Source organism: Bombina bombina, chromosome 4, assembly GCF_027579735.1.
Source record: "Bombina bombina isolate aBomBom1 chromosome 4, aBomBom1.pri, whole genome shotgun sequence".
NCBI classification, from domain to species: Eukaryota; Metazoa; Chordata; class Amphibia; order Anura; family Bombinatoridae; genus Bombina; species Bombina bombina.
Genome location: NC_069502.1, coordinates 480260026 through 480272232, shown reverse-complemented (window position 1 = coordinate 480272232; position 12207 = coordinate 480260026). Strand labels below are relative to the sequence as shown.

General features: G+C 33.5%; 2 protein-coding genes across 2 annotated transcripts in view; one reads left to right on the top strand and one right to left on the bottom strand.

Annotated features, from left to right (window-relative positions):
* The window catches only part of MCPH1 (microcephalin 1), a 1050284-nt gene that overhangs the window by 251479 nt on the left and 786598 nt on the right, over positions 1-12207 (bottom strand). The gene's annotated exons all lie outside the window — the stretch shown is intronic.
* The window catches only part of ANGPT2 (angiopoietin 2), an 84706-nt gene that overhangs the window by 42771 nt on the left and 29728 nt on the right, over positions 1-12207 (top strand). Inside the window, exons 3-5 of the mRNA XM_053710371.1 lie at positions 63-184; positions 1676-1908; positions 5521-5651. Coding sequence (XP_053566346.1) covers positions 63-184; positions 1676-1908; positions 5521-5651 — 486 coding nt within the window. The remainder of the gene's footprint in view (positions 1-62; positions 185-1675; positions 1909-5520; positions 5652-12207) is intronic.

Sequence of the window (12207 nt, the reverse complement as noted above, 5' to 3'; positions counted from 1 at the left end):
CTTGTTTCCAAATCTGTATAAGCATAATTTATGATGTATACCATCTTTCAATCCTCTTTCAGGTGTATAATCAAACAACAAGACTTGAGCTTCAGCTTTTGGAACATTCACTCTCAACAAACAAACTAGAAAGAGAAATTTTGGATCAGACAAGTGAAATATCAAAGCTCCAAGACAAGAACAGGTACATTTTTATTATCACTTATACAAGCAGTGATAGACTTCTCAAAAAGGATTTTATTTAGACTACAAACTCCCTGTGGAATTGTTGAAACCATTTTTTTTGTTATGTAGGTGTAAACACAGCTCCTTTAAATATTGTTTTGCAACAAGAACACTGGATGCCAGAGCTTTAAAAATCAACATTAGTATTTTTTAGTTGTTGTAATAATCAAAGCTAATGCTACCTGTAAAAAAAGTTAAAACACAGACTAATAGTTTTACTTTGAAAATTAGTACACACATTTTTTTATTCTTTAAAATGTTCATATTTGACGTGTTTAATGCATTCATTTGTTTTCACTTCTTAATCTTACAATAAAGTACATCTATGAAAGTGATGAAAAACGTATGTATTTCAATATTACTGCACGTTCTAAGAACATTTGTAAACTATGCTAACCTATATAACAACAATTGTTTTTAATCACATCAACATGGTGTTGTATTACAAATTTCCTACTGATGCTATGCTGGAGTTATAAAATGTTTTTTAACAAGGTGATTATTACGGCAATAATGCTCATTTCCCCAGTGATCAATAGAGGAAATACCATCTGTTTTCATAAAACAGCAATTGTGCCAAAGTTCAAAGGTTTCTTCCTCAGGACGGAGATAAAAAGCATTTCCACAGACACAATGACATATTATTCCCTCTGTCTGTCTCATGCATTCCTTCCTGTGCATGGAATATTTATGCAGTGTTATAAAAGGTGTCTGAATACCTAGGAATCCTTGTAGTAAATAATAGCTCACGCTTACTAGCTTATATGTTATCATAAAAGTTGACGTAAATATGATCGCCAAGCATAATTTATTAATGTATTACCTTTAACAAGGTTTTTCAGACAATTTGTAGAGAGAAATTGAAATAAACTTGTTGCATTTTAGCATTATATCAGTTGCATGATGTTTTACAAGTGAAACATATAGGATAGAAACTGTCATATTTCATATATTAATGTTATGTAAAAATATTAAACAATGTTACCACAGTAAAATATACATCATATGTGTAAGATATATATTGTTTTTTGTATGATGGAAGGTAACAACACCACCAAACTATGATCACTTTATATAGATTTACTACATAAGTTTATGCTGTTTTAAGATGTAATCGAAAAGGCCTAGACACTAGGAATTTTTAGTCCCTGCTTTTGTTAATGGTCACCTTGGGCAAAACAGATGAGAACAAATTTATGAAGCGCGATATATTAATTTAGTGCCATGTGGTTTACATTTTTCTTCGTACAAATACCCCATGACCCCTATTTTATTCAAGATATTTGAGATAACTTTTTGTGTGTTGTATGCATGAGGTAAACATAAGTATTTATTAATTTATTTGCTTTTTTGTAGTTATCTATGTGGTTAAAACATATTTAATAATAATGCTATACTGTCGTTTTAACAGCAATTTTATCAGCTCATTTTTTTAAAAAATTTTTATTAGCTATTTAGAAAAAAAGGTTCTAAGCATGGAGGACAAACACACAGAACAGATCAAATCAATGAAAGAAGAAAAAGATAAACTTCAAATTCTAGTATTCAAACAAAATACTATTATTGAGGATCTAGAAAAACAACTAATTACTGCTTCAACTAATAACTCAATTCTGCAAAAACAGCAGCATGATTTGATGGAGACTGTTCATAATCTACTCACAAGAATGACACCTCAAAGTGGTAGGTGTATAAATAAACATCTGTCTGTCTGTCTTTTACACACATACAACTTACTTGTAGTACAGCTTGAGTGACAAATACATCATAGAATCAATCTTTAATAATCATGATCACAACTGCATTAGTGGTCTGTAAACCACATACACTACACAAAACTACAGTAGTATTTTTATATTTTAAAGACGTATTCATCAGGATTTATGGTTTCTTTACTGAACTTTATAGAACTTTTCAAAGACAATGTTTTTACTAAAGCTGAAGAATGACAACACTGAAATGCATTTGCCTGGTACAAACAACATTTTGGACAAAGTGGCCTTATATTTCTGGATCAAAACCAAGCGAGATTAGCTTAGCACAAAAACAAAACTGTTATGAAGGCTGTATTCCAAAGCAAGTTTAACAACATTCTGTAAGAGTTTCCAAAAGCATGAGTAAATTTAGCGATGACATTGTGCCGTATAGGTTAATGGTACACAAGTAACAGCTTTAAGTTCCTGATGTCAAAACAGCAGGATGCATTTCACATAATAGTTACCTACAAGTAATACAAGTACAATAGGAACACATAAAAACATCCTTTTTTGGATTTATGTCACCATTTCTTCCTGCATAATATTTTTCAGTTGCTTATAACTAAATCACCTTATTGTCGCCTCTGTTTATATATATCTCAATCATGTAAAATACTTTATTTCCTTGTCTGACTACTAGATTACTAGTAAATTGCAGCTGGTAAATTGCTACCAATTCCTCAAATATTAAAATGGACATTCTAATGCAAAAATGCATGCTCTAATCAGTTTGACCAAGTCATTTTTTTTATTACTGACCCTATCTAACTAGGTGTTTAACTGTTGCAAACTGGTTAAAACATAGGTAAAGTCCCTGCTTGGGAGCCACATGCTTTGCAGCTCCCGATGGAAACAAGTGATTATTGGCTGTTATGTGCAACTGACTAACACTCCTGACTGGTAGACCATCAGTTTCCTGTGTAGGACTTTATATACATCTTTTATAGGGGTTAAACACATATATAGCCAGATTACAAGTGGAGCGGTATTTAACAATCCTGTTCGAGCGGTAACTCCTCTAGAAGTAAGCTTTCTGCGCGTCAGGTAGCGCCTGTATTACATGTTTAAAGTAAACTGATTTTGCTTGCAGACTAACCCGTCGCGCACGATCACATATTCCCCCATAGAAGTCAATGGAGCCAAATTGGAAAAAAAACACCCTATTTGCGTGCAAACACAAACTCATATTCTCAAGTGTGCTAATCTGACATGAATATATATATATATATATATTTAGAAATACATAAAACATATTCTGCTATGTGCAGAACATTGGAATGTGAAATATTTACAGTAAATACAGAGTTAAAGCCTTTATTAAAAATGAATATTGCATAAATATGTTTTTACATGTTTTCATCTACTTAACTGAAAAGGGCTCCAATGCGCGCACACACACACACATATATATATATATATATATATATATATATATATATATATATATATATACACACACACACACACACAGAGAAAAAGCACACTCACAGGAACGAACAACCGTCTCAATACCATTGTTAGCCTGTTCTATGGCGATTTACCACCTGAGTGCAGCTTCTTTTAGCCCAATAATGCTTTTCACAGAGTAGAACTTTCCTGTAGCATATCAGTCTGATCCTGCCTATTATGGTCAGTCCAGCGCCGAAATACCAGGCAATTCCTCTCTGAACAAGGAAGACATCAACCCCAGACGCTTGTTTCGGCCTTCATTGGGCCTCGTCAGTGAGGTGTAGCCATACTCCTCTAAGTACTCTGAGCAAGGAGTCCACATCTGATTTCCCCTTTTTCACATAGGGAGACTAAATACACACAAAGAAAAAGCACACTCACAGGAACGAACAAACGGCTCAATACCATTGTTATTTCTTATATTGTTACTTTCCTGTAGCACAGAGCTTTCCAAACTTTTCATGTTGGTGACACACTTTTTAGACCTACATCATTTCGCGACACAGTAATTAATTCAGTTCTACTAGCAAAAAGGAGGTTAAACTAACTTGTTTTAAAATATTCGGACACATACATAAATTATATAATAATAATATGTATTTACAAGTAACAGTAAGTATGTGCAAGAATTAAAAAAAAGTTTAATAACACCAATAGCTACTTACTATTTTAATGGGATTTATGAGGTTGATGGGATGAACACAATTTCTGAATATTTGGTGAAATATTAGATAAGGACACTCGCATTTCATAATCAAGCATTTTTAAGCTTCCACTTCCTATCCATATATCAAGAGCAGGAGCAGCAATGCACTACTGGGAGCTAGCTGCAAAAAAACTCCTCTGACTTCAGCTCAGCGTTTAAGCTGCCGCCCTCAGAGCTCCGTGAGCCCTACTGACTACTGCCCGTGCTGCAAACACACTGCTGTCCCACTAACTGACTACACATGCAGTCACAAGCCAATTAAGGAGACTACACGTGCAGTCAGGAGCCAATGTGCCGCCAAAGCCGCCAATGGGAATACTTTCAGTTCCCACTGAGCTGCGCCAATTGGTTAAGATGATCTGTGACCCACTAGGTATCAATCATGTGTCAACCATGTGGTATGCATAGCAGGCAGGCGGAAAGTCAGAAACCAAAAAAAAAAAATTGTGCTAAAGCAGGGACACACCTACACACTGCTGCCGACACACTAGTGTGTCCCGACACACAGTTTGGAAAGCACTGCTGTAGCATATCAGTCTGATCCTGCCTATTACGGTCAGTCCAGCACCAAAATGCCAGGCAATTCCTCTCTGGTATTGAGCCGGTTATTCGTTCCTGTGAGTGTGTTTCTCTCTGTGTCTGTGTGTGTGTGTGTGTGTGTGTGTGTGTATATATATATATATATATATATATATATATATATATATATATATATATATATATATATATATACATATGTGTTTATATGTGTATGGATATATATATATCTAAATAAATATAGACACATATAAATACATATGTACACACACATACACATATAAACATATATATATATATATATATATATATATATATATATATATATATATATATATATATATATATATATATATATATATATATATATATACACACATTTAGATGCATGTACCATGTCCAACAATACGACCAATTAGAAACCAGACCACCCTAAATCAACCCTAATGTTACATTATTTTGATTTATAAACATTTGTTAAATGTTAAATTACTATTAGATACCTCACTTTAACTATGATAGTTTTATCTCTAATATGTGTGTGTGCCAAAATAGGCTATTCACATAATATTTGTCTAATACTGTATTTCCTGTTATTTAGCATTAGAAATATTTTCTTTATTAAAACAAGATCACAGTGTAGATATACTGCACAAATGAATGTGTTTTTTTTCTATGACAGTGTATAAACCTATTTATGTTTTGTTTATTTGTCCTATTTGAAGAGAAATTACTTTTAATTGGAATTAATAAATGTGTTTATCTGTTGTATATAAATGATGTAAGCTTATTAAAGCATTGCTCTTTGTAAAAAGACAATGATTTTTTATGTACTGTTTGTTTCAGCTCCAAAGTCCACTTTTGTAGCAAAAGAAGAACAAATAACTTTCAAAGACTGTGCAGAAGCGTATAAAGCAGGATTCACTGCAAGTGGCATCTACACACTAACTTTACTCAATACCACAGACCAAGTCAAGGTAAGCAGAATCGGTAGTTGTTCCTGGATATGAATGATAAACATGCATCGTATTTAAATGTTGTTATATGCAGTCCTAACAGTTACAGTAGTGGTCTGCCAAGCTTTTATCCGCTGTATTATCAGAGTACATACAGTAGGGTATTTGCAGTATCCAAACAATGCAATACAAACTGAATAGCTGATATTAATGAACTATCTGTTATCTGGGCAAGAAGGGAGATTATTGAGAGTATATAAACTGGCTTTGTATCATATTGAAAGGGATACTAAACCCAAATGTTTTCTTTCATGATTCAGGTAGCACATGCAATTTTAAGCAACTTTCTAATTTACTCCTGTTATCAATTATTCTTCGTTCTCTTGCTATCTTTATTTAAAAAGCAGGAAAGTAACGCTTGGGAGCCGGCCCATTTTTGGTTCAGGACCTGGGTTATGCTTGTTTATTGGTTTGCTAAATGTCGCCACCAATTTAGAAAGTTGTTTAAAATTGCATGCTCTATCTGAATCATGAAAGAAAAAAATTGGGTTTAGTGTCCCTTTAAGTCTGCTTAGAGAGGAATGGCACATGTAAAACTCATCAGTCAGTGAAGGCAAGTGGCGCACACTGTACATGGTACATTCAAAACAATACTATACAATAAGAAGAAGCACTGGACATTATTTGAGTTTCCCATTCCCTTTCTCAGCTGGTGCTATTTAAAAGATGACAAAAATTCTAAAACAGAAATGTCACACACTTTTTTTTTTTACTTTAAGAGCCATTGACTTTTTTATATTGTACAGACAGCCAGACATAGATCTCTATCTGCACTTTAGCTTCTCTTGGGAGTAGTGTAAAAAACAAGTCAAATGACAGCAAAAGCAGGTTTTGCACTATGCATAACTGATCATGTTATAGTAATATCAATTTGAGTTTTATATCGCTTTATGCAAATAGTTTTAGTAAATACCAAAAATAGATTTCTATGCATGTCAAGTCGTGAAGTCTCTTACCCAGAAAATAAAATAAAAAAATTATTCTCTTCTTTGCTTTAAGTGATTTAGTGGTTTTTGGTTATTTGCAGAATAGGTAATTAATATGATGTTCAAATTATTGAAACAAGACTAGGCTTTAATATTTGTTCTCGAAGAAGTAGTAGAAACTAAAATAAAACTCAGTAGAAATGATTTCAGTAGAAATAACTTTACAACTATTTTTTGGAAACTAAACTTCTATGCTGATTACATTCTCACATTGTTTTCCCAAGATGGGCACCTTCTCTGTTTGCCCAGAACTGATTGCAAAGCCTAAACAAGGTACTGACAGTGATGTACGAAACATGCACTTTATTGTGCCAATTACTAGCTAAGTATGCTGGGGGGGGTTAAAGGGTGTCCATTTATGTGTTAAAAAAGGCAGTGCAGCTTAAAGCGAATGCTTTAAAAAAATTAGCATAACTTTAATTCATTACATTTTTTTAAATTTATGTATTTTCTTACATTTTTATCTTTTAACTGAACTGCCAATAAGCGCCGCCATACTGTCTAATTGATTGACAGATGACGATGCTTCAAACAAACTAATCATAGTTTACCCCGGGCCGTGATATTTATGCAAAGGGGCTGAACACCCCAGGGGGGGGGGGGGGGGGGAATCATGATTAGTTGTTTGAAGAATCGTCATCTGTCAATCAATTAGACAGTATGGCGGAGGGGAGAGCTGCGCTTATCGGCGGTGCAGTTAAAAGATAAAAATGTAAGAAAATACATCAATTTAAACAATTTCATGAATTAAACTTATGGTAATGTTTAAAAGTCTATAGAATGCCGTTTTCACGGCTTGCTAAGTTTACATTCACTTTAAAGTAAACAAAAAAACAGACACATTTAGAGTTATTTTTATTTTTAAAGATAGTCTCCTACAAATTATGTAGACTGGTAAATTGACTGGATGTCCTATCTTTAGTACACTGTGTTCTCAGTCACATTATTACTACAGTCATTTTAAACACTGTGTTCTTAGTTTTATAATACATGCCATAATTGTGATATATACACTTATAAAATATTTATAAACAGGATTCAAGGATAAAAGCAAAACAAAAATGAGCTAAAAACAAAATGTCTTTATAATACAACTATTTATAAAGTTTGCTTACATTTCACTGCAAAAATAACAATAATAGAAGTTATGTATTCCTTGTGTATAGGATACATTTTGTACAACTGAAAAAAAATGTCTTTTCTGCCTCCAAATGTGTTTGTAAAAAAAAAACTATAATGTTTTGCAATTGTTTCTATAAACAATTATATATAAACTTTGTTAAAGGGACAGTAAAGTCCAAATTAAACTTTAATGATTCAGATAGGGCATGTACTTTTAAACAACTTTCCAATTTACATTTATCACCTTTACACATTTTATTTCTTCCATCAGTTTAAAAACACAAGACATTCATACTGGCACAATCCATTGCAAAGTGTTACTCAGGAAGAAACCGACTAACGCGTTTAAGCTGCTAAACATTCTGTAATGTATTTGGAATGTTTCCACACTCGACTGCTAATATATGTTAATCTGTTGCAGGACAACAGTACATGCAAAGTGTTTTGTGTCTCTTTAAACACAGCTGAGCTGCGAGTATTTCAGAAGTGCTGCCAGCCATAATTAAATACCCCTGCTCTAAATGTCTATTTTATATTTACTCAATATAGATATCTAGTTTTGCCTTTATGATCTTCAATATAAAGGGAAATAAACCCAACATTTTTATTTCATGATTCAGATAGAACACACCATTTTAAACAACTTTCTAAGTTACTTCTATTATGAATTGTTCTTCTTTTCTTGTTATCCTTTGTTGAAAAGCATGAAGGTAAGCTCAGGAATGGGCCCAAGTTTGCAGAACTATATGGTAACAGTTTTGCAACAATGTTATACATTAGCAAGAGCACTAGATGGCAGCACTATTTCCTGCCATGCAGTGTTCCAGATGTGCACGCTACCTACCTAAGTATCTCTTCAACAAAGACTAACGTAAGAGCAAAGCAAATTTGATAATAGAAGTAAATAAGAAAGTTGCTTAAAATTGTTTGATCTGTCTGAATCATGAAAGAAAAGATTTGGTTTCGATGTCCATTTAAAACAAGAGCTGTATAGTATAATTTGAAATGATTTTAAACTTGCTGATTAGACCTCCATCTTAATGGGTGGCAAGTCTTGTTACTTTGTTTTATTTGAAATTAGAAGTGTAACATTTCATTAGTTGTTTATACATCATCTCCTGATGTGCACAGACAGTTTGTAATGTGATGGCTGTGATCAGAGGAGAGTAACACTACAATCTTTGCTGCTGGTTTATTTTTGTAACGTGTTTCTTGCACAAAAGGACTAACAATTCCCATTAGACTTATGGGAGGCAAGTGAACAGAATCATATTGTCCATGTCTATTTTTGTATACAGAACTATGACAAATAAAGAGTTACCAAAATGTTTTGGCAAATAAACAGTTAAAAAAATCACATTAAATTCATAACATATATCAGCAATTTATAACTGTATTTAAAAGAAATATTTTAAAATGATTTAATAGTGGTATTTTGTTAGCACAATTTAGACAATTTTGTAAATCAAAATAGCTGGAATTTGTGTTTTTTGTCTTTTTTTTGCTGTGACCAATTAGGAAAAATGTAAATAAGCATGTGATGTGAGCTTAATTTCCCCATACTTAAATACAGGGAATAAACTAGGCACTCCAGCATCTATAGGAGGAAGCGGGACTAGCACACTTCTTAGAGGTTGATTACAAAAGCTGGAACAATTATGATAGTATATTGCAATGCTTTTTTATTTTCTTTCGTAAGATGAGGAGAGTCCATCGGTGTCCATAATTGTGGGATATACTTCCCGCTACCAGGTGGAGTTCAAGAACGCTCACAAGAGCTTTTAATCCCTCCCATCTCCACTCACTCTCCAGTTAGTTCTTGAACTCCAAGGTCAGAGGTTGAGTGAGGTGCTCTGCAATCAAGATTTTGTTATTTTCAAATTTATTATTATTAAAAATTAATATTATTGGGAGCTCAGACCTGACTTGAGACTGTACCCCTCTTCCAGTTTCACTCAATGAAGATTCACAAGGCATGAGTTAGTAAGTAAAGGAATACCTCTCTTATGACATGTCAGTACTCTCACGGGTAAATCTCTCAGCCATAACTGCCCTTTGGCATCGTGGGGACCCCATCTCTTAGCCTCCACCAAGGGGGTTACTGGTATATCCGCCAATATCCTCTGCAGTATCTTTATTTGCACTGGATGGGCTCTCTACTACATCAGCATTCTGTGAGGGAGAAAGGCCTCAGCAAGCTGGTAAGATCAGTGGAGGGGTTCTGCAGTCAAGGTTAGTGACTCAGACACCACACATAGCCCAATAATTGTATTCAGTGGAAACAAAACCAATGGCACTACTTAACATGGAATATGGCCTCTAATCTCTTTATCTAGCAATTTCCTTATGGAGTAATAAGCTATAGGAAGTGATGGTGCTGTGAATTGAATTCAAATTTGAAAACAGAATGGGTAAAGAACCCACTGAGAGAGAATACATGTATAGCACTCTAGAGTCCTATAACAAAATATGTTATAATGCTATCAAGGTATAACAGACAACAGATAAACCCTGCTGCGAAGAGAGGGAAGAAGATCCTCTTTAAAATATAACGTTTAATAGTTAACTTAAAATAAAAAGGGAAAATAGTTAAAAACACACACTTTAGTATAACTCTTCATATGTTAGTATTCACATATAAATGACTCGGATTATATAACATAGATAAAGTGCCAAGTAAATGGGCCAATACCCCAAACTATGTAGTACCTATATAATAGAGTACCAGTGATAATTATTGGGCTATTTGAAAACAGAATGGGTAAAGAACCCACTGAGAGAGAATACATGTATTGCACTCTAGAGTCGTATAACAGAATAAGTTATAATGTTATCAAGGTATAACAGACAACAGATAAACCCTGCTGCGAAGAGAGGGAAGAAGATCCTCTTTAAAATATAACTTTTAATAATTAACTTAAAATATAAAGGGAAAATAGTTAAAAACACACACTTTAGTATAACTCTTCATATGTTAGTATTCACATATAAATGACTCGGATTATATAAAGCGGTGAGAGGGTGAATATTGGTTGTTATCAGTGTGGCTGTAAGTCTTAGGTTATAACTTAGGATTCCCTCGGCTTTAACCGAAAAGGTTACAACCATTGCAATACCAGCATAGATTGATGTGTTTATCTTGCCATGAGGCTGAATACAAATTATATTCAATAAAATTAGGAGTGTTAAGTTGTAACCCTTGTTTCAGTAGGTTTGATGAGACAGTGATATAATAGTTACAATTTGGATGCTAGCAAGTGTAGGAAGCTATAATTTTATGCTTACTGTGTACAGCCTGCTCTATGATTAATACTCTGGTTAATCAAAGGTTTCTTTAAAAAATTAAATGGCTGTAAATGACAGTGTGATCCCCTGCTGACTACTAAGGTAAATGCCAGTCTTATAGTTTATAAGAGACATAAGCTAATAATAGTTTCCTCATGAGTTATAGAGAGGCACTAATATCAGAATGATACTTAAATAAAGTTGTATGTGCACAGTCTAAAAAACGTTAGTACTAATGGTGCTGTGAACAGCTAATAAGTATTGTAAGTTTGCCTTCAGTATGGCTATTCATTAGACTTTAACCATTAGCTGATAGTGTTAGTTAATAAAATTTGCATTATAAGTGGTAGAGTGTCACTTATATCAAGATGATGCTTGTATAAATCAATATGTGTATAATTAAAGTTCCCTTGTTTTTAATAGGTTTATTAAAAACCAGGCACTAATTCATCCAAATTTACCTTCACTTTAAGTATTCATGACTATAGGCAGGCTAAGTAAAACCAAGCCAGTGCTGTTCTAACCACAGTGGTAAAGCTGATCTAGCAATTATATCAAAATCTGTGCTACTCCAATGCTTGGTTAATATATAGCCATATCTAAGGCAAGTTTAAAATACCTAGAAGCTATCAAAAGCACTAAAATAACGAACGCTCCTCAGTTTATAATCATATTGATTTATATAACCGCAAGGGACACTGAACCCAAATTTTTTCTTTTGTAATTCAGAAAGAGCATGCAATTTTAAGCAACTTTCTAATTTACTCCTATTATCAATTTTTCTTCTTTCTCTTGCTATCATTATTTGAAAAAGAAGGCATCTGAGCTTTTTTTTGGTTTCAGTACTCTGGACAGCACTTTTTTATTGGTTGATGAATTTATCTACCTATCAGCAAGGACAACCCAGGTTGTTCACCAAAAATGGGCCGGCATCTAAACTTACATTCTTGCATTTCAAATAAAGATACCAAGAGAATGAAGAAAAATTGATAATAAGAGTAAATTAGAAAGTTGCTTAAAATTTCATGCTCAATCTGAATCACGCAATAAATTTTTTGGGTACAGTGTCCCTTTAACCCCTTAACGACCAAGGACGTACGCCACACGTCCTCTAAAAAAATACA